The 23,236-nt window shown below is 47.8% G+C and overlaps 2 protein-coding genes across 21 annotated transcripts in view; one reads left to right on the forward strand and one right to left on the reverse strand.

Annotated features, from left to right (window-relative positions):
• ANGEL1 (angel homolog 1) overlaps positions 1–952 on the reverse strand; it is a 48,383-nt gene extending 47,431 nt beyond the window's left edge. For all 3 annotated transcript variants that reach the window (XR_008417269.1, XM_019427250.2, XM_019427248.2), the window contains exon 1: positions 848–952. The gene's annotated coding sequence lies outside the window, so the exon portion shown is untranslated. The remainder of the gene's footprint in view (positions 1–847) is intronic.
• Positions 1–23,236, forward strand: part of LRRC74A (leucine rich repeat containing 74A) — a 47,724-nt gene that overhangs the window by 12,310 nt on the left and 12,178 nt on the right. For 5 of the 18 annotated variants that reach the window (XM_019427260.2, XM_019427253.2, XM_019427255.2 and 2 more), the window contains exons 2-9: positions 3,593–3,721; positions 6,402–6,574; positions 9,391–9,498; positions 10,509–10,605; positions 15,284–15,333; positions 15,708–15,789; positions 20,325–20,410; positions 20,849–21,043. In XM_019427260.2, the coding sequence (XP_019282805.2) occupies positions 3,593–3,721; positions 6,402–6,574; positions 9,391–9,498; positions 10,509–10,605; positions 15,284–15,333; positions 15,708–15,789; positions 20,325–20,410; positions 20,849–21,043 (920 nt within the window). Of the gene's footprint in view, positions 1–1,211; positions 1,841–2,982; positions 3,449–3,592; positions 3,722–4,740; positions 5,474–6,401; positions 6,575–9,390; positions 9,499–10,508; positions 10,606–15,283; positions 15,334–15,707; positions 15,790–20,324; positions 20,411–20,848; positions 21,044–23,236 lie in introns of those variants that run through there. The other 13 variants (XM_019427256.2, XM_019427259.2, XM_019427258.2 and 10 more) reach the window with 13 other exon arrangements.

The raw sequence follows: 23,236 nt of genomic DNA on the forward strand, positions 1-23,236 counted from the left end.
GCTCTGTTTCCTTCCTTTATTCTGCCTTCCTAGAAATGCCTTTTGCCAGGACTCTACTTGTGCAGAGCCCACAAATGCTCCGCAGCATGAAGAAACCTCACTTTCCCTTGAACTCCCAGCAAATCTCCCTCATGATCCTTATCAATTTCCAGTACTGCCTGGTGCCTCTGGCTGGTGGCTAGAGTGCTTTCCCCCAAATTTTCTAATTTGCCCTTGGGGCCTGAGACCACATGGTGCTGTTTAGGCAGAGTACCTAGAGTTTAGACCAGGATCTACATACTCTCCAGTCCCCATTTTTCTCCTTTAAGGACATTTTCTATCCTCTTTGCCAGCATGGCGTAGACCAGATGCCCAAAGAGTCTCCAGGACTCATGCTTACCAAATCATTGTGGGAGTTGACCAGTCCCCCTGGTCTATTTGGTGTTTCTTTCAAGGAACTACATGAGATGGGACCCCTAGACTGGTGTGGCCATGCTGATTTGGGGTGACTCCAATTCTTTATGTGAACAGGAGCTCTGCCAAAAATATTTGCCCACAACCCTCATACCCTAGGAGTAGTTGTGTCAATTTCTATCTTGTATCATACATGCCTTGAAGGGTCCAAGCCATAATCATGTCTGCATTCCCTCCCCACAGTGGTGCCTAGCATAGTGCCTTTTACATAATAGATGCTCTATAAATATTTTTCAGAACAAATGCCTGAAGGAATGAGTAACGTGTCAGATGCACATGTTTCTTTTGGTCCAAGCCTCTAACTATGTTCTCCCTACACAAATTCCCAGATGTTCCTCATTCTTCTGAGTGGCAAAGAGGGATTTCCGTGTCCCCAAGCCCTCCAGTCACTGACCTGACTGTTGATGTGCTGGAAGCTTATCAAGAAGGAACAAACACGCCTCCAGATTCTCTTGATAGTAAACTGCAAGTGAACTTCAACTCCAAGACATGTGAAAACAGCCAAGCGCGGGAATGATGGTTGAGTGGTTTCAAGTTAGGCAGCCCAGTAGTTTGGATTGAACAGTACTTCGGCTGCAACAAATTGTAGTGATAGAGCATATGTTTGTCGTGCTTTGCTTTTGATCTTCTGCTCCAACGTTGAGGATACTCTCCCAAGGGGGAAAGAAAAAAGGAATGAGAACAGGGTAGAAGAAAACTGACTTCACCCATCACTGAAATATTTCGTACCTGAAGCACAACCACCTTGAGAGAAGAACATGGTGGTGCGTCTTCACAGTCACCTGACTAAGGGGCTTGGGTTTGCTCCCAACTCAGAGGGAAACACCACCACCAAGAGGCCCCCCCACAACACCTGCCCACTCACAGCCGAGCCCAGGCTCGGCCCCAGTGGACATATGAGGAAAGAGGACTGCCAGAGCCACCAAGAGGGCGGGAGGCTGGCTGTTGCCAGGTCCACCTGTGTGGATCACAATGGCTGCATGAGGTCATGGAATGTTGAAGAGGTGACATTAAAGTGGCTCTTAAGTCACAAAGTCGCAGGAGGGTGGGCATCCTTTTGACAGGGCTCCCGGGAATAGAGCCATACCACTCTCCCTGATGATCTCAGCAAGTAGCTGCTTCTCCCAGACAGAGTTGGGGTCAAATCCACGCATGTCCTCTTCCCACCAAAGCCCACTCTCTCCAGGCTTGCTGGGGAGGAAGAATAACTACAGCCCCCCTGGGATTTGTCTGTGTGAGGGCAGGGTGCACGAAGTTTGAGGCAGAAGTGAATGGACGGGTGTGCTTCTTAGGGAAGCGGCAGAAAGGTGACAAGAAGTGGACAGTGGCCCCCGAGAGGGCCCTGGCGCCATGGACAATGATGAACCTCTTGAGCCTGAGACAAAAGGTGAACAGGCATCCCATCTCTCACCACTCAGGCCCTTCTGGGCTGTCTCTATAACACCCAGTGATCACAGGGACCCTGAAGCCCCCTTCCCTCCTCACCCGGGATCCTCTAGAATTGGGATGATGTGTTACGTCAACTTGGCCTCAGGGCCTCCCAAACAGGGAATGAGACAGTTGGAGGCAATGCTATGCTGGAATTGGCTCGTACTAGCTCTGGCCAACTTTAATTTCCGCTTTGTGAGCTGTCTGATGTCATGTTGGTAGTTTGAAATCAGCCATACTGGGAATATTGACCCCACCTGAATTGGCTAACTTTACAAATCAAGGATTTTTTTTTTTTTCCCAGAGAGCCCGTTGAACACATAATAGCATTCTACTGGTTGGATGGAATTCTAAAATTGTGTGTCTAATGAGATTATTGAGACTCAGAAAGTCATAACTTTTTGATGGCTGCATTTGATGGCTAAGCTGCTGTATATCTTCTAACTGCTGGGCTACTATTACTTCCACCCCTTATCACACAGACCTTGTCTTACAGTCTCGGAAATAATTCCTGGAGCTTGGTGTACGGAGAAGGACTAAGAAAACATCTGCATGAACTTATTAGGAAGCCCACCATCTGAGAACTTTGGTGGTTAAAGCTGGGGACCCCTGCCACAAATGCTCAGTCCACCCAAAGAGTAGATTGGCTACGTTTTGATGGGTTACCTGCTGGTACAGCATGGCTCCCCCAAACACTGCATCCTGTGGATGTGGGAGGAGTAGCTCTAGACTCCTATGTGTGGCTTTCAGGAACTCATCCTAGTCCCAGATCAGTGGTCCAGCAGCAGAAAACTCAGGTCCAGCAAAGTATCGGGACTGCTATAAGGGAAGCTTAGGACATGTGTATTTAATCATAGCAACTAGTTTCAACCCCAGCAAGATTTTGCAAGCTCTTCCTTCTTTTTTGTTTTAATGTTTATTTATTTTTGAGAGAGAGTGCAAGCAAGGGAGGGGCAGAGAGAGGGCAACAGAGGATCCCAAGCAGGCTCTGCGCTGACAGTAGTGAACCAGATGCGGGACTCAAACTCATGAACTGTGAGATTATGACTTGAGCCAAAGTCAGACGCTTAACCGACTGAGCCACCCAGGCATCTCCCCCCCCCCCCCCCCCCGAGCTCTTCCTTCTTCATGATCCTAAAATAAATGTTGGATTGGAAGGAAGAGAAGCTAGGTCAAATTCTTAGGGATCAAGTTATCCTTCTTTCTCCTTGGGACTGCTTGTGTTCCCTTGCATTTTACGGATGTCCCAAGTCACCCACTCTGCCCTGCCCCTCGCCTTCTGCAACATCGTTTGTGCCTGCCAATGAGGCAGCCTAGACATCGGCACACACCCTCTCCCTGAAAGAGTAAAGCAGACCCTGAACCCCACCCAAGCCGACAAGAAGGAAAATAGTGGCAAAGAGCCAATCTCTGACACGAGCCCAAAGCAGGGAATGAGCAGTGAGTCTGCAGAGGACATGAGAGGGTGTTTAGCACAAGACTCTACAGACGATCAGGCAGTGGCCCTGTGTCCGAGAGGGAGGGCTTGTAGAATGGAGTCCCTGACGGGACTGAATGCACACTGCAGGTCCTTGGCTGGTGGGGGGAGGTCCTCCAGGACCTAGCTGGCAAAGGAAGGGGGTGGGGGTGGGAGGAGAAGCCACAGGTAGACTTCACCTGAGAGGCCCTCAGGTTTCATTTCCAGAATCAAGGAGATGTGTTGTTCTTCTAGATGAACCTGAAACCGAGCCGGCAGCACAGAACAGTGACGAGACCTTCTACTGTGAGGCTGAGGCCTCTGTGGCTGGAGAAAAAGAGAAGCCAGGCGGGGAGAGCTCAGAAACAGACCTGGAGATCGAAGGTGACCGTGGGCGCTTAGTGGACAGGGTGGGGGTGCGCCTCCTTCCTCAGAAGCTGGAGACCTCAGCTGTCCCGGGTCGGCCGTGGCTCTGCCCAGTGGGCCACCCCACAGAAGGAACATGGCAGCAACCTCTGGGGCAGTCTTATGCCATGTCCTCTTCGAGGCTGGCCTGGTGGCAGCAGCTGCCCCGTGCTCATGGCCTACCTGCTGAGCAGAGTGGTCGCATCAGCTTGTTGAAAGTGGAACCAGTACTTACACAGGGATTTCCGGTTTTCTAAATGTTTCCACATGTGGCATCTTATGTCCTCTTTGCAATAATCCCAGGAGGTTGTCATCATTACCCTCCTTTTAAAGAGGAGGAGACTAAGGCTTAAGGAGATTGTATGAGTTGCCCAAGGCCACAGAGAGCTGCCAATGTTTGCTGATCCCCTGTTCACGCTGCTCTGCTGATCTGCCTTTGTGCTCGGTGTTGTGGGGGCCGCTGGACCGTCTGTGGCCCCTCTTGCAACCCGGTGACTTTTCTCTTTACTCACATTAGAGTTCTTGGTTCCCCTACTTGAGAGTTTGCTCTGGACAAAGCCAAGTGTGCCCTGTGGGGGTGGGGAGGAAGAGGGCCGGCTGAGCTGCAGCAAAGACTGTGTTATTGCAAACAATGCCTCCACCCTCTTCGCCCTCTCCATTTCCCCAGGGAGGGAAGTGCCAAGAACACCTGTGAAGCAAGATGAGCACATGGCTCGCCCCACCTGAAAGGCCAGCCCGGAACTTCCAGGCTGAGGCTAGCCCATTGCCTTCGTCTCCTGTGTTCTGGCGGCTGGGTCAGTCCGTTCATATACCTCCCTACAGTGGCCAGCGTACAACTTCCCCTCCCCATATGCCTCCTCCCTGCCCCTGCCCTCATCTCGTTGCTTTTTCTGACTTCTTTTCCACGTCCAGGCTGCCGCTAGTGTGCTGATGTTGGTTTCAACCCGGACCTTTACCTGGTTGGGGGGGTGGCAGATAGAAACTGGATGTTTTGTCCCAGACTCCTGCTTCTGTCGCGTCTTCCCTCCACCCCCCCCAGCTCCCCACAAGAGATAACACGGTTGCCAGCTGCCTCTAAAATATAACCATAGCGACTACAGCTAGAAAGGGTCAGCAGAGTGAAACAGAGCAGAATTAGTGTCGAGGACAAAGGTGGGGGTTACCTACCGCCTGCCTTGGCAAAGAAGAATCTCTACCGGCAGCTAGGCTGTGCTGGGGCAGAAACTCAGGGCCCAGCTGCTCCAGCAGCTGGTGTCCCCTGGTGCTGAGGAGCTGGGAATGGGGCCGGAGGGCTTCTCTGAGCTGGCCTGAGACGTGAGCCCCCGGTGGAACAGCAAGCTGGCAGTGAGGCTACAGAAGAGGGAGAGAAGGCAGAAGTTGGGCACCTGCCACGTGCAGTTTTGCTTATGCGACAGCGGTCCTCACTTAGAGGCGATTTTGCACCCCAGGTGACATTTGGCAACCCCGGGGGGGTGGGGGGAGGGGATGCTACTGGCATCTCACTGGCAGAGGCCAGGAATCCTGCTAAATATCCTTCACCACTCAAGACAGCGCCTTGCAACAGAGAATGACCCAACTCAAAATGTCAGCAGCGCCGGGCTTGAGAGAGCCTACCCTACAACCATCCCAAAGAGAAGGCCAGTTAGAAGCTGTGCCTGCAGAGTGAGCCTCCTCGTAAAGTTGTCTGTTCACCAACAAAGCTCACGTTGTCTGCCTCGTAAAATGTCCGAGGTGGGTTGGCTAAAGGCCCTGGCATCCAAAGGGATCACAGATGCACGCTTAGACCCCAGCTAGCCATGGGAGGCCCAGCTGTTGAAGGGACCCACTTAATGAGGACACAGCTGTGAGGGCATATGGAATCCAGGGAGGCCCACTGACCACGAGCCAGACCCATCTAAAGTCCAAGGAACAAAGGCCCCAAGAGCTTGGAACGGAGAGATAAAGTCCCCAATTCTGGTAGCTGGTGTTAGCACTGATGAGCTGTGTGTGATTTGCGGCTAGATTTGTCATTGGTAAAGTAGACACAATAGTCCTTTTTGTCAGGAAAAATGACATACAAGTCTTTGAAAGAGGAGTATCAATTCAAATACAACTTTGTTTCCACGTGATTTGGGGAGGTCTTTCCATCTTGCAGTGATTTGCCACCTTGAGAAGCCCACTCAGTCCCACTTGGGGTTTTGAAAGTTGGAATCTCTAAATCTTTAGTAAAGCTTTATTCGTGGCTCTCAGTTCAATAGTGGTAGTGAAACTGAAACAAATAGGGTTCCTTCAGCTGTCACAAATCAGCTTTTGGTTTGGCCTTTCAGAGCCATCCCAAGGTGGACAAGAGAGCTGGCCTTTATGCATCCTTGATAATCAGTCCTGGATGTGGGCAACACAGGAAGGTGTGGGCATGCTGCTCCCTCTCCTGGGAAGGCTTGGGGCCTAAAACTTGGGGCCTTATCTCTTACTCAGAGGGAGATTTGGGGCTTTCTGGAGTTTGGGTCTCCCTCTCCCGCCTCTGGCCATCTTCCGATTAGAGCTGCCCTCCACCACACACACCCACAGGGACATCCTCAGGCAGAGGGGACACCGGGCAGAAGCACACTCGGCCCAGGGTTAGAGGAGAAATGAGGCAAAGGTGGAAGAAAAACCCCACTTCCTCCATTTTTTTGTGTAGATACGGAGAAACTTTTCACCACCGGACAAAGGGAGCTGTACCTGGAGGCCTGCAAACTGGTGGGTGTAGTGCCCGTCTCCTACTTTATCCGGAACATGGAGGAGTCCTACATGAACCTCAACCACCATGGGCTGGGACCCAGTGGTACCAAGGCTATTGCCATAGCCCTGGTGGTGAGCATGCTAATGGGGGCCCTTGATGATGGGTAGAGGTGGGGGTTGACAGAGTAGTGGGCTCAAGACTCAGAGAGACCCCCCATGGGATCCTAAATTGCAAGCTTTATGCCCGCCCTGCCCTAGGCTCTGCTTGACTGCCAGTCGATTTACGTAATAGGCATGGATGCCCCACTGGCTCCTGGGAAGGGGGCTGCTAGGGACCTTGGCTTTGGAAGTCTATGCTCTTTCTGATTCAGGAAGCAAAGGCAGCAGCCACAGGTAAGTGGCTCGGCTTGTCACTAATGCTGGTGCATAATACAAAATGCCAGCCTGGATCTCAATTCCAAAGCTCACCTTTGCTATAAAGGTGTTCACTACTGAGCTGTTCTATTCAAAGTTTGCCTTTTGCAATGTTGCAATTCTTTTTTTTTTTTTTTTAAATAGTGCAGCCACTTTCTTTTTTTGTTTGTTTAATGTTTATTTATTTTTGAGACAGAGAGAGACAGAGCATGAACAGGGGAGGGTCAGAGAGAGAGGGAGACACAGAATCGGAAGCAGGCTCCAGGCTCTGAGCTGTCAGCACAGAGCCCGACGTGGGGCTCGAACTCACGGACCGTGAGATCATGACCTGAGCCGAAGTCGGACGCCTAACCGACTGAGCCACCCAGGCGCCCCATTTTGCAATGTTGCAATTCTTAAAAGATCACACTGTAGAATAACTCATGTTTTCCCATAGGAATAATGTCCTCTCTCTCTCTCTCTCTCTCTCTCTCTTTCTCTCTCTCTCTCTCTCTCAGCCTGGCATGAGCAACCAAGGACTTGACCTTGAATTCATCATAGCCTTATATAATTATAATTGCTTGTATACAAACCAGCTTCCATCCCAGAAAAACAGATCATGTAACAACTGTATGTCAGCACAACACTGCCTGTTCATTTAGGACGGTAAAGAGAAAGTTTGATTTAAAAAAAAAAAAAAAAAAAAAAAGCATTCATTTTGGGAAATATCCTAGCATTTGCATTTGGCACATGCCCATTAAGAGGCCACGTGAAATGTGAGATTGTGCTGCTTTCTGGAGGAGGGAGGAAAGAAGGGAAGAGCACAGAAAGAACAAAGGCATCTTGAAATTTATTGAGTGTTGAAAGACTGATTAATGAGGTGTTAGGAATGCACCATTACGGCATGAGTTTCACGAAAAAACCCGGATCATGCAATTCTCTCGGGACTTGGGCTGCTTGTCTCTTAGTAACAACAGTTTCTGTTTGGGGGGAGTTTCTTTTTCCCTGATTCTCTGTGTCACTAATTTGACAATTAATCACTGTGACATGCTGGGGGACTGAACTGTTATTTATCTTTTTGTACTGTTTAACTTTGCACATGTTGTGTTTCCCTGGCTCGGCTTAAAAGCACGCTGATGGTAGTGCTCATATCTCATGCTTCCCGTCCATCTCTCACCTGCCTGCCTCGACGCCCTCGTGCTTGGCGGGGTGCAGGGACGTCCTCTGCTCATCCTTGTTTCTCCAGAAACTGGCACAAAGAGTAACCAGCGGCCACTGGCCTGTGTGACGTGAGTGTGGACAGGCCTGGTGCGGGCTCTGCCCACTGCCCCACACACTGCGCTGGTCCCCAGGGTGACTATGCAGCTGGTCGTCCAGCCCCCGATGCTGGGCACTGACTGACACCTGGCCCCCTGAGCCTTGACCCTTGCCTCTGCACACAATGTAATTTTGCCCACCTCGGAGAGCTGAGGCCAGAAGGCACTTGGTGAAGGCCCTGGGTGGACTGTTAGGCACTGCGTTATCCGAGCCGTCACATTTGCCCTTTGCGGGGGTGGCTAGGACTCCTTCCCGGTGGCTGCCTCTCCCGCCGCTTGGTGCACTTTGAGAATACCCAAATCCAAAGATGTGTCTATTCTTCATACCTTTCTGCACCGGAACTGAGGTGGGGAAGGGAAGAATAACAGTCCTGACTAGAGCTGACCCCGGGCCCTCATGCTGCACGTCGCTTCCTCTCACCTTGCTGCCTGTGGGAGTGCTGACTAGCTTGGATATGGATACTTAAGACTGAAATCCAGGTCCTTCCGAACAGCCTTGGGACAACGTCCTGACTGAAAGAAAGTACCAGATAAGCCAGAGCCTAAACCAGAAGAAAGACCTGTGAAAGAAACAGGCACAGTAAATGACTTATGTTTAAATACCTTTATTAAAGGCGTCAACTTCTCCTTAATGTCAGAGTAGGTCACAGCTTCTCTCCTCCCTGAGAAAGAGCTACAGTCTGTTTAGCTCATCCCTGTGCCCCACACTTTTGGGGGATTTCATTGTTTTTTTTACTTAAAAAATTTTTTTTAATCTTTATCATCTTTGAGAGAGAGAGAGAGAGAGATGAGAGAGAGACAGAGTACGAGCGGGGGAGGGGCAGAGAGAGAGGGAGACACAGAATCTGAAGCAGCCTCCAGGCTCCACACTGTCAGCCCAGAGCCCGATGTGGGGCTCAAACTCACGAACCCTGAGATCATGACCTGAGCCGAAGTTGGAGGCTTGACTGACTGAGCCAACCGGGGTGCCCCAGGATTTCATCGTTTTAATGTCCCCTTTCGAAATTCCCCTGCAGAGCCCCCTTTGGTGGAGGTGCCCAGGATAAGCATATCGTGCTAGCAAAACTCAGCGGGATGGATCATCCCTGTGCTTTCTCCAGAATTGCTAGCCTGCCTCTCCGTACCCTCTGAAAAGGCTGGGACGGTCAAGAGAGAGGACGGGATCTGGGAAAGGGCTGGGAACTGACTAGGTCGCCGACTACCTCTGTCTTTCTCCCCCTCCTCTTGTGGCGGCTGAAGTCCAACACGAGTATTGTCACCCTGGAGCTGGCAGACAACTGTATCATGGAGGAGGGCACCTTGAGCCTGGTGCAGATGCTGCAAGAGAACTACTACCTGCAAGACTTGGTACCGTGCTCTGCTCTGCCGATCCCTACCACCTGGGCTCTCGGAACACACCCGACACGGGCCAGGGCCCCCTGCCCAAGCCCTGGCCAGCCTCCGGCTTTCTGCAGCCTGGAGGCCCTCTCCTCCAGATGTGACTCCTCAGAGGAGGGCCACACATCCGAGGCTGGCCGCGGGGAGGGTTGCGAGGGGAGCTGTGTTCCCTGTGGTCCCAGGAACCCTAAGAAACCAATTCTGTCTGCACCTTAAAAGCCCTTATTTCTGCAGAGTCACTCTAAAGTGAACTTAAAATAAAGACACGAAATACTCTCATCAAACACAATGTGCCTGGAGATAGATGATGGTGATAGTTGTAAACCAGGTGAATACACTTGAGACCACGGAGCTATACCCTTAAAAACAGCTAAGATGGTAAATGTTGTGTTATGTCTATTTTTACCACACACACACACACACACACACACACACACAAAAGGGAAAAAGAGAGGGGAGAAACAATTAAGATAATAATGGCTGGTTTATATGAACGTCCCTCCCACTCGCCTGAAAGGAATGTGTCCATTTGTATCCCTGGGTGTCCCCAGCAGATTCATTCATGCTTCACCAATCAATGAATGGAATTTATAACGATGAATTACTCGAAGCTAATTTTTCAATTGCTTTACGCCGAACTGTCTAAACAAAGCTCTCTTGGATTTCAAAAAATAAATGTACAGTGTGCTTATCTAAAGTGCTAGAGCTAAACTGGAGAGGTGGGGAGTCACCAAAGCCAACTTCAGAAAAACTGAGACCAGTGGGAGGGGCCCCCCAGCCAGGCATTAGGAGGGCTGAGTTCCCATGGTCCTCTGCTCCTTTGCTCTTCCCAATCCATCCTGCCCCTCCTCTTCTGCCCCTCTCCCCACCCAGCCCTACTCCCTGGTGCAGGCCTCAAGTAAGGCTCACGCTGGCACCATTCGTTAGTAAGGGCCCTTGGGTGGGATTTTTACACACATGAATGTGTTCTTGCCCTTTAGAATATTTCCAACAATGATCTTGGCTTGAAGGGGGCCAGCACCATCTCAGAATTTCTTCAGAGAAATACCTCTTCGCTCTTGAACCTCCAGCTTTCAGGTGAGCCCACGGAAGAGGTGGGAGAGGACAAAGGGATGAAAAGAAGAGAAGGGGAAGGGCAGGGAGAATCCAGGGTCTAAGTGAGCCAGACCAGGCACCTCCGAGTTCTGAGATCAGAAAACTGTGTCCACACCCGCTAAACCCTCCCAGTCATCCTTTCCCCCTCCCCATGGCCACACTGGCTTGCTGGCTTTCCCAAACAAGAAACTTCTGATTCACTCAGCAGCACACCTGCTTCTGCTTGAAAGTCTCTACCCCAGATAACTGCATGGCTCACTCTGTTGCTTTATCCGTGCTCCTGATCAAATGTCATCTCCTGAGGGGGGCTTCCCTCCCCTCCCCTCCATCACCATCACTATCCTGTTTCCATTACTTGTTTTTTTCTTAACAGCATTTATTGCCCCCTGGCCCCTTATTGTACACTCACTTTTTAATTAGTCTGTTATCTGTCTCTCTCACAGAAAAAAAAAAATTCACTTGAGAACCCAGGTTTGTGGTTTGAGTTTATACTGTCTTCAGGGTCCTGGAACCCCTAAGACATTAACCTAAGTCGTCCTATACTGGTAATACCCTGGGGCATGCAACAGACACAAACAGAAAACTTCATTGGAGGAATGACCCTTGACCCAGGCTGCAGGCTGCTTGGGATTCCCACAGATAAAGCTCCAATGAAGATGGGCTCAGAGTCTAAAATTGCAAAACAAGGAAACAAAACACCATGAGAGCAGTCAGATTCTAACAAGCGGCAGCATCAGACCGTCAAGGACTACAGAAAATAGAATTATCAGAAATAAACTGTACATTTGGTGACCATATAATTTATCTTCCAACTGCATAAAAGCACTATTAATTAACTAAAACTGCAAGCAAACAGATATCTTGACCCCAACGATAAACTATGTTTAATATGATTAAGAACATAAAAATAAAAACACACAAGAACAAAACACTATTTTTTAAAAGACCTCCCCAAAATAGAATTTCTGGAAATGGAAAGTATATAATCATTCAAACTAGAGACTCAATGGATACATTTAACAGCAAATTAGAATCAGGTGAATAAAATTAATGACCTTGAAAATCCTTTGCAGTACAGAAAGATAAAGATAGGGGGTGCCTGGGTGGCTCAGTCGGTTAAGTAACTTCAGCTCAGGTCATGATCTCTCAGCTCGTGAGTTCAAGCCCCGTGTCGGGCTCTGCGCTGACAGCTCAGAGCCTGGAGCCTGCTTCGGATTCTGTGTCTCCCTCTCTCTCTGCCCCTAACCCACTCGCATTCTGTCTCTTGTCTCTCTCAAAAATAAATAAACGTTAAAAAAATTTTTTTTTAAGATACAGAGGACATAAAAGATAAAAAAATATATAAAAGGATGAGGGACTCCTGGCTGGCTCAGATGGTGGACGATGTGACTCTTGATCTTGGGGTGGTGACTTTGAGCCCCACATTGGATGCAGAGATTACTTAAAAATAAAATCTTTTAAAAATTAAAAGATTTTATTTTTAAGTAATCTGTGCATCTATCTATATCTATATATAGATATATATAGATCTCTCTCTCTCTCTCTCTCTCTCTCTATATATATATATATATAGAGAGAGAGAGAGAGAGACCCAACAGAGCTCATTGGAGTTCCAGAAGAAGAGAATGGATGAGCAGTGATATCTAAGCAAACAATAGCTGACATGTCCTGAATTGCTGAATTCTCAGATGCAGGAATCCTAGTGAGTCCTTCATAAGGTAAATAAAAAGAAATCCACCCCTGAATATATCATAGAAAAAACATCTAAAATAAAAAGATCTTAAAAGTATCCAGAGAGAAAATGCAAAAATAGAGTTTGTGTAATTTTTAATATAAATGTTATGACACATCAGGTTCTCTTCTCCAATTTCCTCTTTTTCACTCTAAATATATCTTCTATTTCTATGACATAGAAAATAGATTTATCTCATTCTCTGGAACAGCTGGATAGTATTCCATGGGATGGATATAGCATACTTTATCTAACCTCTCTCCATTTGTGTGTGTATGGAAGGGGCACATTTCCAGTTTTTCAATCTTTCAAATACTTTTTAAAGAACTTTCTTGTACATGCAACTTTTGGACATATGTTCTAGTATTTCTAGATAGACACCCAAGAGCAAAATTATGGAATATAAAAAGATACACCTATTTTTCTGAAGTTGAGAAAGAATTTCCAAATCTCCCCTCAAGAAGACCGTGCCAGGGGCACCTAGCTGCCTCAGTCAGGAGAGTGTGTGACTCTTGATCTCAGGGTTGTGAGTTTGAGCCCCACGTTGGGTGTAGAGATAACTTTTAAAAACGGCCTAGGGGCGCCTGGGTGGCTCAGTCAGTTACACATCTGACTCTTGATTTCGGCTCAGGTCATGATCTCGTGTTTCGTGGGATGGAGCCCTGCATGAGGCTCTGTGCTGATAGCAAGGAGCCTGCTTGGGAGACTCTCTCCCTTTCTCTCTCTCTCCCTGCCCCTCCCCCGCTCAACCTTTTTCTCAAAATAAATAAACATTTGAAAAAAAAAAAAAAAAGAAGATGGTATCAGGTTACAGTTCTACAATGAACTGTTTTCTGTTTCCCTGTACTATGTCCGTTTTGGCTATCAGCAAGTTATCTGTGAATCAGAATGATTAAATGTGTGGATGTTGAGGTCAGCGCTTGGGTCCAAATTTCAAGCACTGGGTTTACCTCTGTTTCCTCAAGTCTTTTTTTATCTTCCTCAATAAAGTCCTATGCTTTTATTCCATTAGAAATCCTGCACATTTCATATCAGGTCCAGGTGTTTTATCATTTTATTCCTGTGTGAACAGAATGTTTTTTCTATCATATATTCTAAGTGGTTATTACTGATATGTCTGGCAGCTGTTAATTTCTGTACATTGATCCTATGTCCAGTGACTTTATTGAATTATCTTATTAGTTCTAACATTCTGTCAGTTAATTTTCTTGGATTATTTAGGCAGGTGATCATGTCTGTAAATTATGGGAGTTTTGTCTCTTCTTTCCAATATCTGCAGCTCCTAATGATTTTTCTAGTCGCATTGGCTAACACCTCTAATATAACATTAAATAATACAGAAAGCTCTGTAAAAATACAAATTACCCAGCCCTATCCCAGACTGCTGAATCAGAATCTTGAAAGGGAGGGGTTTGGGAATCTGTATTTTATCAGACTTCCCAAATGACTCTGTTACTGCCAGCTCCGTACTATTTGTAACCACTGATGTAAACACAACAATTTGAATAGCTAATAACCTAATTTTACACATTGACTAGCTTATCGTCTCGTTTTATTACACTGGTACAAATGCAACCAAGAAGCATTTGTGTCTAGGTGGACTCATTCATTCATTCAGGAAACATTTACTGAGCACCTATCATGTGCCAGGCACTATTTAGGTGCTAGAGATACAAAGATTATTAAGGGCTTAAAGAAGAAATTTGGGGATAAGTCTCTATATCACTTATTTCCCAGAAATCGCATATATTTTCCAGAAATCTTATATATATATATTTTTAACGTTTATTTATTTTTGCGACAGAGAGAGACAGAGCATGAATGGGGAAGGGGCAGAGAGAGAGGGAGACACAGAATCTGAAACAGGCTCTAGGCTCTGAGCTGTCAGCACAGAGCCCAACGTGGGGCTCGAACTCACGGACTGCGAGATCATGACCTGAGCCAAAGTCGGCCACTTAACCGACTGAGCCACCCAGGCGCCCCTCCAGAAATCTTTTAAACTATTCAGCAGGGCTGGGGTGAGAGTAAGATGAGGAAGGCACGCACCTCGATCACAGAACTCAAGGGGCTCAAAAAAGTCAGTAACTAAGTAAATAATATCCTGTTGCAATATTTGTCAAAGTCAAAAATAATGCGAAAAATGCCTGTGGTGAACAAAATATCCACACTTTAAATATAAAATAGGATCCAACAGGGACAGGTTATTGGTGAGGTGAGTGAGGCCTAACCATTCAAGTACAGGGCCAGATCCTGCCTTTATGTAAAATTTAAAAATTTTGAGGGGCGCCTGGGTGGCTCAGTCAGTTACGCATCTGACTCTTGATTTCACCTCAGGTCATGATCTCACGGTTAGTGGCTTTGAGCCCCCACGTTGGCGGGCTCTGCGCTGGTAGCTCAGAGCCTGCATGGGATTCTTCCTCTAAGAAGAATTTTAAAAAATTACAATTTTTAAAAATTAAAAAAATACAATTTTGTTCATCATAGATGTCTTGCATTAGTTTTGACTTTTACAAATATTAAGACGTTACTCCCTGTGATTACGGAGCTTAGATTTTGCACACAGAGGGAGTGCCTCACTTGCGCCTCTCTGGTCATGGCCCTACCGCTGGATTCGTATTTTTAATAATGTTACAGAATTTAGGCGCTAAGCTAGGGGTCGATGCTGCCAGTGGGGGCACAAGGCATGCTGTACTGACTTCTGGAACTCCCCGAGCTATCATGGCAGAGAAAGGAAGGAATGTTAAAGGGGATGGCAAATAGTTGCCCTCTTTTCTCTTGTTTTCTTCTGTGTCCATATATTTGCTTTAAGCACTTGCCACCTTTCCTGTGGCTGATGGTTGCAAAGGGGAGAGACTGGCAGGGCTAGAATGCAGGAGGGTGAGGGAGCCCTAGTCTGGACAGCATTGCAAACACCCACCTTCACTACAGGAAATAACTTCAAGGACGAAGCCGCAGAGCTGTTCTGCCAAGCCTTCTCGGTAAGTAACAAGGGGGCAGGGGCAACCCAGCCCTGTGGGGGATGGCCCTGGGAGATGTGGGGGATCTGGAGGGTGGCTCTTGGTATAGAGAAGTGAGGTCACTTGAATGTTTAGGGAGCTGGTGAGTGGCTGAACTCTGCCGATCCTGACCAAAGCGCAGCAGAGGGAGGGCTGTTTGGATGGGACTAGACCCTCCTAGCAGTCACCGATGGTTAAACAAAAAAATGCACAAGAAGTCATCTTCAGTCTAAAATCTCTAGTCCACCCGATTTTTGGTGTGTGGGAGCCCTCCATCACAACGCCCTGAGGTAAGAGAGGTATTTGCGGTCACATAAAACAAAAATCACCTCTCTCTGCACCGTTTCTCTCTCCAGGCCAATTACCGAATTAAGACACTGGATCTCAGCCACAACGAATTCTCTGATAAGGGAGGAGAACACCTGGGGCAGATGCTGGGTGAGTCCCCCACGGGGGCAAGGGGCCAGCCTAGGAGAGGGCACTCGGCAGACAGTCACCTGTCAGAGCTGCATCTCCTGGTTTTTATTGTTATTGAACGTTCTGCTTATAAAAAGTGATGTAAACCACACCCCAAATACATTTAAAGTGGAGCGAGCACCTAGATGCGGGAAGTAAAACTTTAAAATGATTAGAAAAACAGGGGTGCCTGGGTGGCTCAGTTGTGGCTCAGGTTATGATCTCACAGTTGATGAGTTTGAGCCCCGCGTCAGGCTCACTGCTGTCGGCATGTCAGTGCAGAGCTCACATCAGATCCTCTGTCCCCCTCTCGTTCTGCCCCTTTGCCACTCATGCTCTCTCTCAAAACAAATAACTAAACAAATAAAACATTTTTTAAAAACTATAAAATGACTAGAAAAACATAACTTGCTGACCTCAAGGAAGCAAAGGATTATTAAATATGCACAGTGGGCATAAACCGTAACAAAAATGATTCATTTACTTGACAACAATAAGTTTAAAACTTATTTATGATAAAAGATTGGGCCATGTTAAAAGATAAGCGACAGAAAATAGATACTTGCAGTATTTGTAGAATATAAAAAAATTTGTCTTCAGAATATTGATAAAAGATCCTACGGATCCATGACAATGATAAATACTCCCAATAAAACAGTGGTCAAGGCCTATGGACAGTGAAAACAGAAAGCCAAATTCCTAAGCTCTTTAGTAATTAGAGGAATGCAAAACAAACAAAAAGATTCCCCTTGTCATCCACCGAAGCTGCAGAAATTTCAAGTGAGAGAACATCCAGTGAAGTAAACACAAGGGAGAAATAAGAACTCTCTGAAGCTGCTAGGTAAAGGCACTTCGAAGATTAGTTTGACAGTATTTAGTGAAATTAAAAATGTATTCTTTGATATAGCAATTCACCTGTGCATGTCTCGGAGAAGGTCTCACACGTACGCAGAGAGAGATGTCCGAGGAGGTTCACTGCAGATTTGTTATAAAATTTTTAAAAAGAAAGAAAGAAAGAAAGGAAAGAACCTAAGTGTTCATTCCTGGGGAAATTAGTAAGGGGGGGCGGGTCATTATGAGCAAAGGAGATGCTACTTTAGGTGGAGGAGTGAGAAAAAGCCCTACAGGGAAGGTGGCTTTTTGCTGAAACCTGAATATCAAAGAAGAGTCAGCCATGCTAAGTTCCAGAAGCACAGCATTCCAGGCCGAAAGAACAGACTGGGGGGGGGGGGGGGGGGCGGGGAGGGGGGTGGAACCCTGTGGCTGCAGCAGAGCAGGGGAAGGGAATGGAAGGAGGAGGTCACCAAGGTGGCCTGCAGCCGCTAAGGTCGGGCTTTGTGGGCCATGAGGTGCATGAAATCTGGATTTTATTCTCCATGTGCTGAGAAGCCATTGAAGGACGTTAATGCAGGGGAGTGACATGGCTTGATTTGCAGTTCCTCTAAGGAATTGTTTTGTGAGGTTTTACGCAGTTTTATGAAGAACACAACTGATGACAACCAGACTCTTAAATACAGAGAACAAAGTGGTGGCTGCCAGGAGCAGCAGGGGGGCGGGGGGGGGGCGAGGAAGGGGGGGCATGGGTGAAATAGGCAAAGCAGATTAAGAGGTACACACTTCCAGCTCATGGAGATGAAAAGTGTAACATAGAGAATATTGTCAACAGTACTGTAATAGCATTGTTTGGCGACAGATGGTGATACACTTACCATGGTAAATGCTAAGTAATGTATAGAATTGTTGAATCAATACATTGTACACCTGAAACTAACATAACATTGTATGTTAATGACACTTAAAAAAAAATGGAAGGGAGGCCAGTTAGGAGGCTAATGCCGTAGTCCAGGCAAGACAGGACAATAGCTGGAGCTGAGGGAGGAGGTAGTGATAGAGAGGAGTGAATGGATCCAGACGTACTTTGGAAGTAAAGCCAAACCCACTTGCTGATGTGCAGAACAAAGGAAAGGGAGAAAGATAGATGCCCGGTTATTTTGTTTCAGGAAGTGGTTGGAGGGAAAACTCAGGGAGTAACAGGTATGGAGGGACATGAGTCAGGAGCCAAAATTCCCATTTTGGCCATGTGATGTTTGTGTTGCCTGTTGACATCTACATGGAGACACCTGATTTGTTATATGGGTTTAGAGCTTGGTGAGCAGAGCAGGACTGGAGATACGCATCTGGGAGTTATAGACATTCCAATGCATTTAAAACCACAGGGCGAGATGAGATCCTGGCAAGGAGTGTGGATAGAGTTGAGAAGGCAGCTGTCCCATCGCTGCCTGGGTCACTCTGACACTTTTAGGTGTACCAGAGGCAGGGAGGAGGAACCTGAGCAGGAGTGGTCAGTCAAGGAGGGGGAAGGTGAAGTATCCAGGAGCCAAGTAAGGGATTCTTTCAAGAAGGGGGAAATCTTCGGCGGGGTCAAGTGTTGCTTAGTGGTTAAATAAGATGAGGTCAGAAAAGTGACCACAGGACTCGTCAACATGGAGATAATTGGTGACCTTGACAAGTGCCATGAGTGTGGAGACCCGCCCCCAGGGGGTGGAGTTGAAAATGGGACACAAAAAAGTGAAAGGCACCTGCAGAAGCCCCACTGAGAGAGGCTGCGCCAGAAAGATGGGTGATTTGAGGGCAGGAAGGTTTCCAAGGATGGAAGATGCTGATAGGAAGGAAGGAAGATAGGCGTCTGGGGAAGGAAGAGGAGATGGTGGCAGGAGCAGAATCCTTGAAAAGGCTGGCGGCCACGGAGACTGGAACCAACAGGCAGGGCGCAGCGCTAATAGAGCGAGGAGAAGGAGCGAGCATGCGGGGGCGGGGAGTCTGTCCTGTCGGGATGGGGGAGCTCTCCCATCTCTCTGCTGCCGCTCCCTCAGGGATGTGTGAACAGCACCTTCCTGGAGAGAGGGTTCAAGCCGGCAGGTCTGAGGGAAGGAGCAAGTCTGCAAGCATTATGGGGCAATTTGAGTCCATCTGAAAACTGATTTTTAAATATTCTAAAACTAAATTTTAGGGGTGCCCGGCTGGCTCAGTTGGAACCTGCGGTTCTTGATCTCGGGGTTGTAAATTCAATCCCCATGTTGTGTCTAGAGATTACTTAAAAATAAAATCTTAAAAAAAAAAAATCTAAATTTTAAAACAACTTTTTTTCTAATGTTTATTTGTTTTGAAAGAGAGAGAGAGAGAGAGAGAGAGAGAGAGCGCATGTTTGAGCATGCCCCGGGCAAGCTGGGGAGGAGCAGACAGGGTCTGAAGCAGGCTCCCCGCTGGCAGCACAGAGCCTGATGGGCTCCAGTTCACAAAAGGCAAGATCATGACCTGAGCTGAAGTCGGTTCCTGAGTTCAAGCCCCACATTGGGCTCTGTGCTGACAGTCCAGAGCCTGGAGCTTGCTTCGGATTCTGTGTCTCCCTCTCTCTCTTCCCCTCCCCAGTTTGCACACACACACTCTCTCTCTCTCAAAAACAAAAAAACATTAAGAAGGGAGAGAGAGAATGAGGGAGAGGATGAAGGCAGGAGAAAGTTTGTTCTCAAAATAAGATACGGTGTTCACTTTATGCAAAGTAGCTCCTGGTTGTTGACACAAGAGACCCACAACCAGCACACAGGGCACTGACCATGGAGAAGAAAATAGAGTAAGACATCGTCCTGGGCCTGAGGGTTGAAGGCCATGCCTCCCACCCAGTAAAACGTCAGGAGTGCTTCAGCGTCCTTCCAACAGTGTCCTCAGCATATCCGCCCTCCCCAATAAAAATAAGGATGATGATGTGTTTCCACATGATGTTTTCCCCAACCCTACGCAGCACATAAGGAAAAATATTTTTAAGTTAAAAAGTTCTCTGCAAGTTAAAACGTCTGTGCAAGTCAGCTTCTAGACAAGCCTGATGCTGCAGCACTTACAAGTGATAGTGTCCCGAAAGCTTTCTGGAGCCACCTCTGCTCCTGAAGTTCTCCAGGAAAAACACATCACGTGGGGTCATATGCCCTGCCCACCACAGCCTCCCTCCCTAAATGCAACCCCTGTTCTCCATGCTCTCTCTTCCTAGTGTGATGGTTGCACAACATTCTACCAAATGGATGTTTATTCTGTACTTTACCCTTCCCCTGTGCGTCATGAATGTTACTTTTATAAGTGATGCCATGATAAACACCTGATAAATCACTCTTCTCATATCCTGCACTGTCTCCTTAGGAAGAGCCTCAGGGTGATATTGCTGTGTGAGGGGGTACACACAGTCTGATGGCAAAATATCTGTGACCACCTCACATTTGCCAAATTGTGGCAATTTGCTTGCCACCTGCGATACAGGAGTATGATTATGTTACTACATTACTGCCAACACTGGGAATCATCTTACAATTTTGGGTTTAAATGAATAATGGAAAAATTATTGTCCCAGAGTTTTACTTTGAGTGAGTATTGAGTAGTCCTTATTCCCCAATGTCATGGCTATCTGTCAACTCTGAGAGTGGGTTCTCTGGGATTTGGGGCATGCTGGGATGATTCCCTCCCTCCTCTAGCCCTCAATATAGGACTCCAGTCACTGGATCTGAGCTGGAATCACTTCCACACACGGGGAGCTGTGGCCTTGTGCAATGGTCTCCGGGTAAGTCTCTCTCTGGCAGTGGTGTGTTGAAACCAGTGAGGGTGGTCAGGGTTTCGCATCCCACCGTCTTGAACCTCTTCCTCGTGACCCCCCCGATGAGTACACACTGAGCTCTCATCAAGTGCTTTCACGTTGTTAGCATCCCTCCCCAATTCCTGGATGTGCCTTCTTCTTTAGGATAAATCCTACTTCAGCTGGTTCACCTTGCTGGGGTCTTGGTGTCATCTTTGGGGATACTTCAAGAGGGCAGTTTAATCAAGGGGTAAAGAATGACCAGACTCTGACTCCCCCCGCTGGGAGGGATCTGACTGAGCTCTCCCTCCTGGGGGCCACTGAGCACCCAGTCTGGATGGCAGCAGGGGAGAGAAACCAGGGCCTCTTGGCTGGGTGAGTCACATGCAACCTTGAGGCTGGTGCTGTTCTTTTTCCTCCCCGGAGGCTAATGTAACCCTGCAGAAACTGGATCTCTCTATGAACGGCTTTGGGAACGAGGGGGCTACGGCCCTGGGAGAGGTCCTCAGGCTCAACAACTCCCTGGTCTACATAGACATCAGCAGCAATGACATCAGCAACGAAGGAGTCATCAAAATCAGCAAAGGACTGGAGTTCAATGAGAGCCTCAAAGTTCTGAAGGTAAAGTCTTTACTTAAGCTGGGGATGGGCCACTTTGTGTGTGTGTCCTTGTGCATGTGTGCACGCCCATGCTTCTCTGTGCGTCCATGTTTCCATGGCACCCACGTGTCCACGCTTGTGTGCCTGCATCCGTGTATATATCTGTGCGTGCACACCCATGCATCTGTGTGTGTGCATCCACATGCTTATGTGTGTTCATCTGTGTGTGTGCATCCATGTGTGTGTCTATACATCCTTGTGCCCGTGTGTGTGTATCAGTGCGTGTCCCTGTGTCCTTGTGCGTCCACGCATCCGTGTGTGTGTATGTGTGTATCTGTGGGGGGAGGGTGGGGAGAGCAGGGTGATGGAGTTGCATATTGCTGGAGAGAATCATTGGGAAAATTCACCTTATGTTTCACATGTGCGTAGGTTCTTGACTGTCTCTCTCCTGTAAACCTAATGTCACCCTCTGCTGTCACCAGGTGCATGATGTCAACTCCTAACCAGTCTTCCTTCCTCCCATCTGGGTCTCCTCCAGACTCTGCTTCACCCTGAAGCCAGAGTGTGTGTTTTGAGCAGAAGTCTGACTTCCACCCCACCCCCCATCTAGTCCCCTCCAGTTTAGACTCCCCACCCCGTGGCCTCCTGTGGTGCAAGTCCAGTTCTCTCACCCCGGTGTGCTTCTCCAGCCTCAGTTTACCCCATGCTCTCCCTTGTTGTCCAGCCACGGCCTCGGGGGTTTCTTTCAAGATTCTTCCTTATACTCTCATTTCAGTGACTAGTTGACTGGTCACCTCCACCGGTGTGAGAGCTTCCTGAGAGCGAACACTGTGTTTGGTCCTGCCCATTACTATTCCCCCCGGGGCCTAGCTTAGTGCTGGGCATATAGGAGATGCCTGATGAATGTCAGCTAAGTGAATGAGTGGATCCATCTTTCATTTTAAGTTGATTGGCTTATAGACGCTAATGTATAACATGGCAGCTCCTGGGTCGTTGGAAAACAGAAGAAAGATGAGGACTTCCACTACCGGCTCCCCTTTCTGGGGCTCCTGCCGTGAGCCAGGGGCAGACAGGTGGTTTGCTGCTGGCTCACAGCCCGACCCTCCGACGTGCGCTCCACTAGCTCCCCTGTCAGATGAGAAAGCTGAGGCTCTGTGACTTGCTCGGGTGATATAGCTCGAGAGGCAAGGAAGTCAACCTTGCCAGGCTTCCCCGCTGCAGTTCAAATTCCTCAAGATGTGGGGGCGATTCGGGAGGACCACAGGTGTGGGGGTGCTGGTGGAGAAGGACGGGAGTTAGAAATCAGCGATAGGGCGCCTGGGTAGCTCAGTCGGTTAAGCATCTGACTTCGGCTCATGGTGGTTTACAAGTTTGAGCCCCGCGTCAGGCTCTGTGCTGACAGCTCGGAGCCTGGAGCCTGCTTCAGATTCTCTCTCTCTCTCTCTCTCTCTCTCTGCCTTTCCCCCACTTATGCTCGCTCACTCTCTCTCTCTCTCTCAAAAATAAATAAAAACATTTAAAAATTAAAAAAAAAAAAGAAATCAGCAACAATGAGCTGCCATCCGAGAGGACAAGCACCTTAGAGCTGCGAAGAGGAAGTCAGATTGCCAGCACTGGAGGGAGCATGGTGACTGTCTAGTGACAGTGAGAGCTGGGAACGAGGCCTGACCAGAGCGGGAGGAGGAGTAACTCAGAGAAGAGAGACTGATGCAGCCTGCCAGTGGCTCAGCCTCCGTGGAACCGTGAAGCCAAGGAAAGTGCAGAGAACCTGCATCTTCCAAGATTGAAAGGTTGCCTCCACAAAATGGCAATAGGGATTTTCTGTAATTGGTGGCGGTACTGGTGATTTTAACATTTTTTTCTACCTCTTTTTGGATTTTTTCTATAATGACCATGCATCATTGTTTAAATGTTTAAACACGTTGTCCCGTGTTTAAATATACTTAAAATTTGTAAATGTTTTAAAATGAAAGAAAAAAAATTTATTGATTTATTTTTATTTTTTAAATAGGCTCCATGCCCAATGTGGGGCTCGAACTCATAACCCCAAGATCAAGAGTCACACGCTCTACTGACTGAGCCAGGCTCGCACCCCAAGAAAAAGTTTTAAACACATCAAGTGCCACCCTCCTTTCCCTACTCTTGGAAAAATAATGATGTTCCCAGGGAAGGGAGTCAAGCAAAGGATTCTAGAAGCTAAGCCCTACGAAGTCT

The sequence above is a fragment of the Panthera pardus genome, unplaced genomic scaffold (assembly GCF_024362965.1).
Source record: "Panthera pardus isolate Hobbes unplaced genomic scaffold, ASM2436296v1 HiC_scaffold_24, whole genome shotgun sequence".
In the NCBI taxonomy this organism is placed as follows: domain Eukaryota; kingdom Metazoa; phylum Chordata; class Mammalia; order Carnivora; family Felidae; genus Panthera; species Panthera pardus.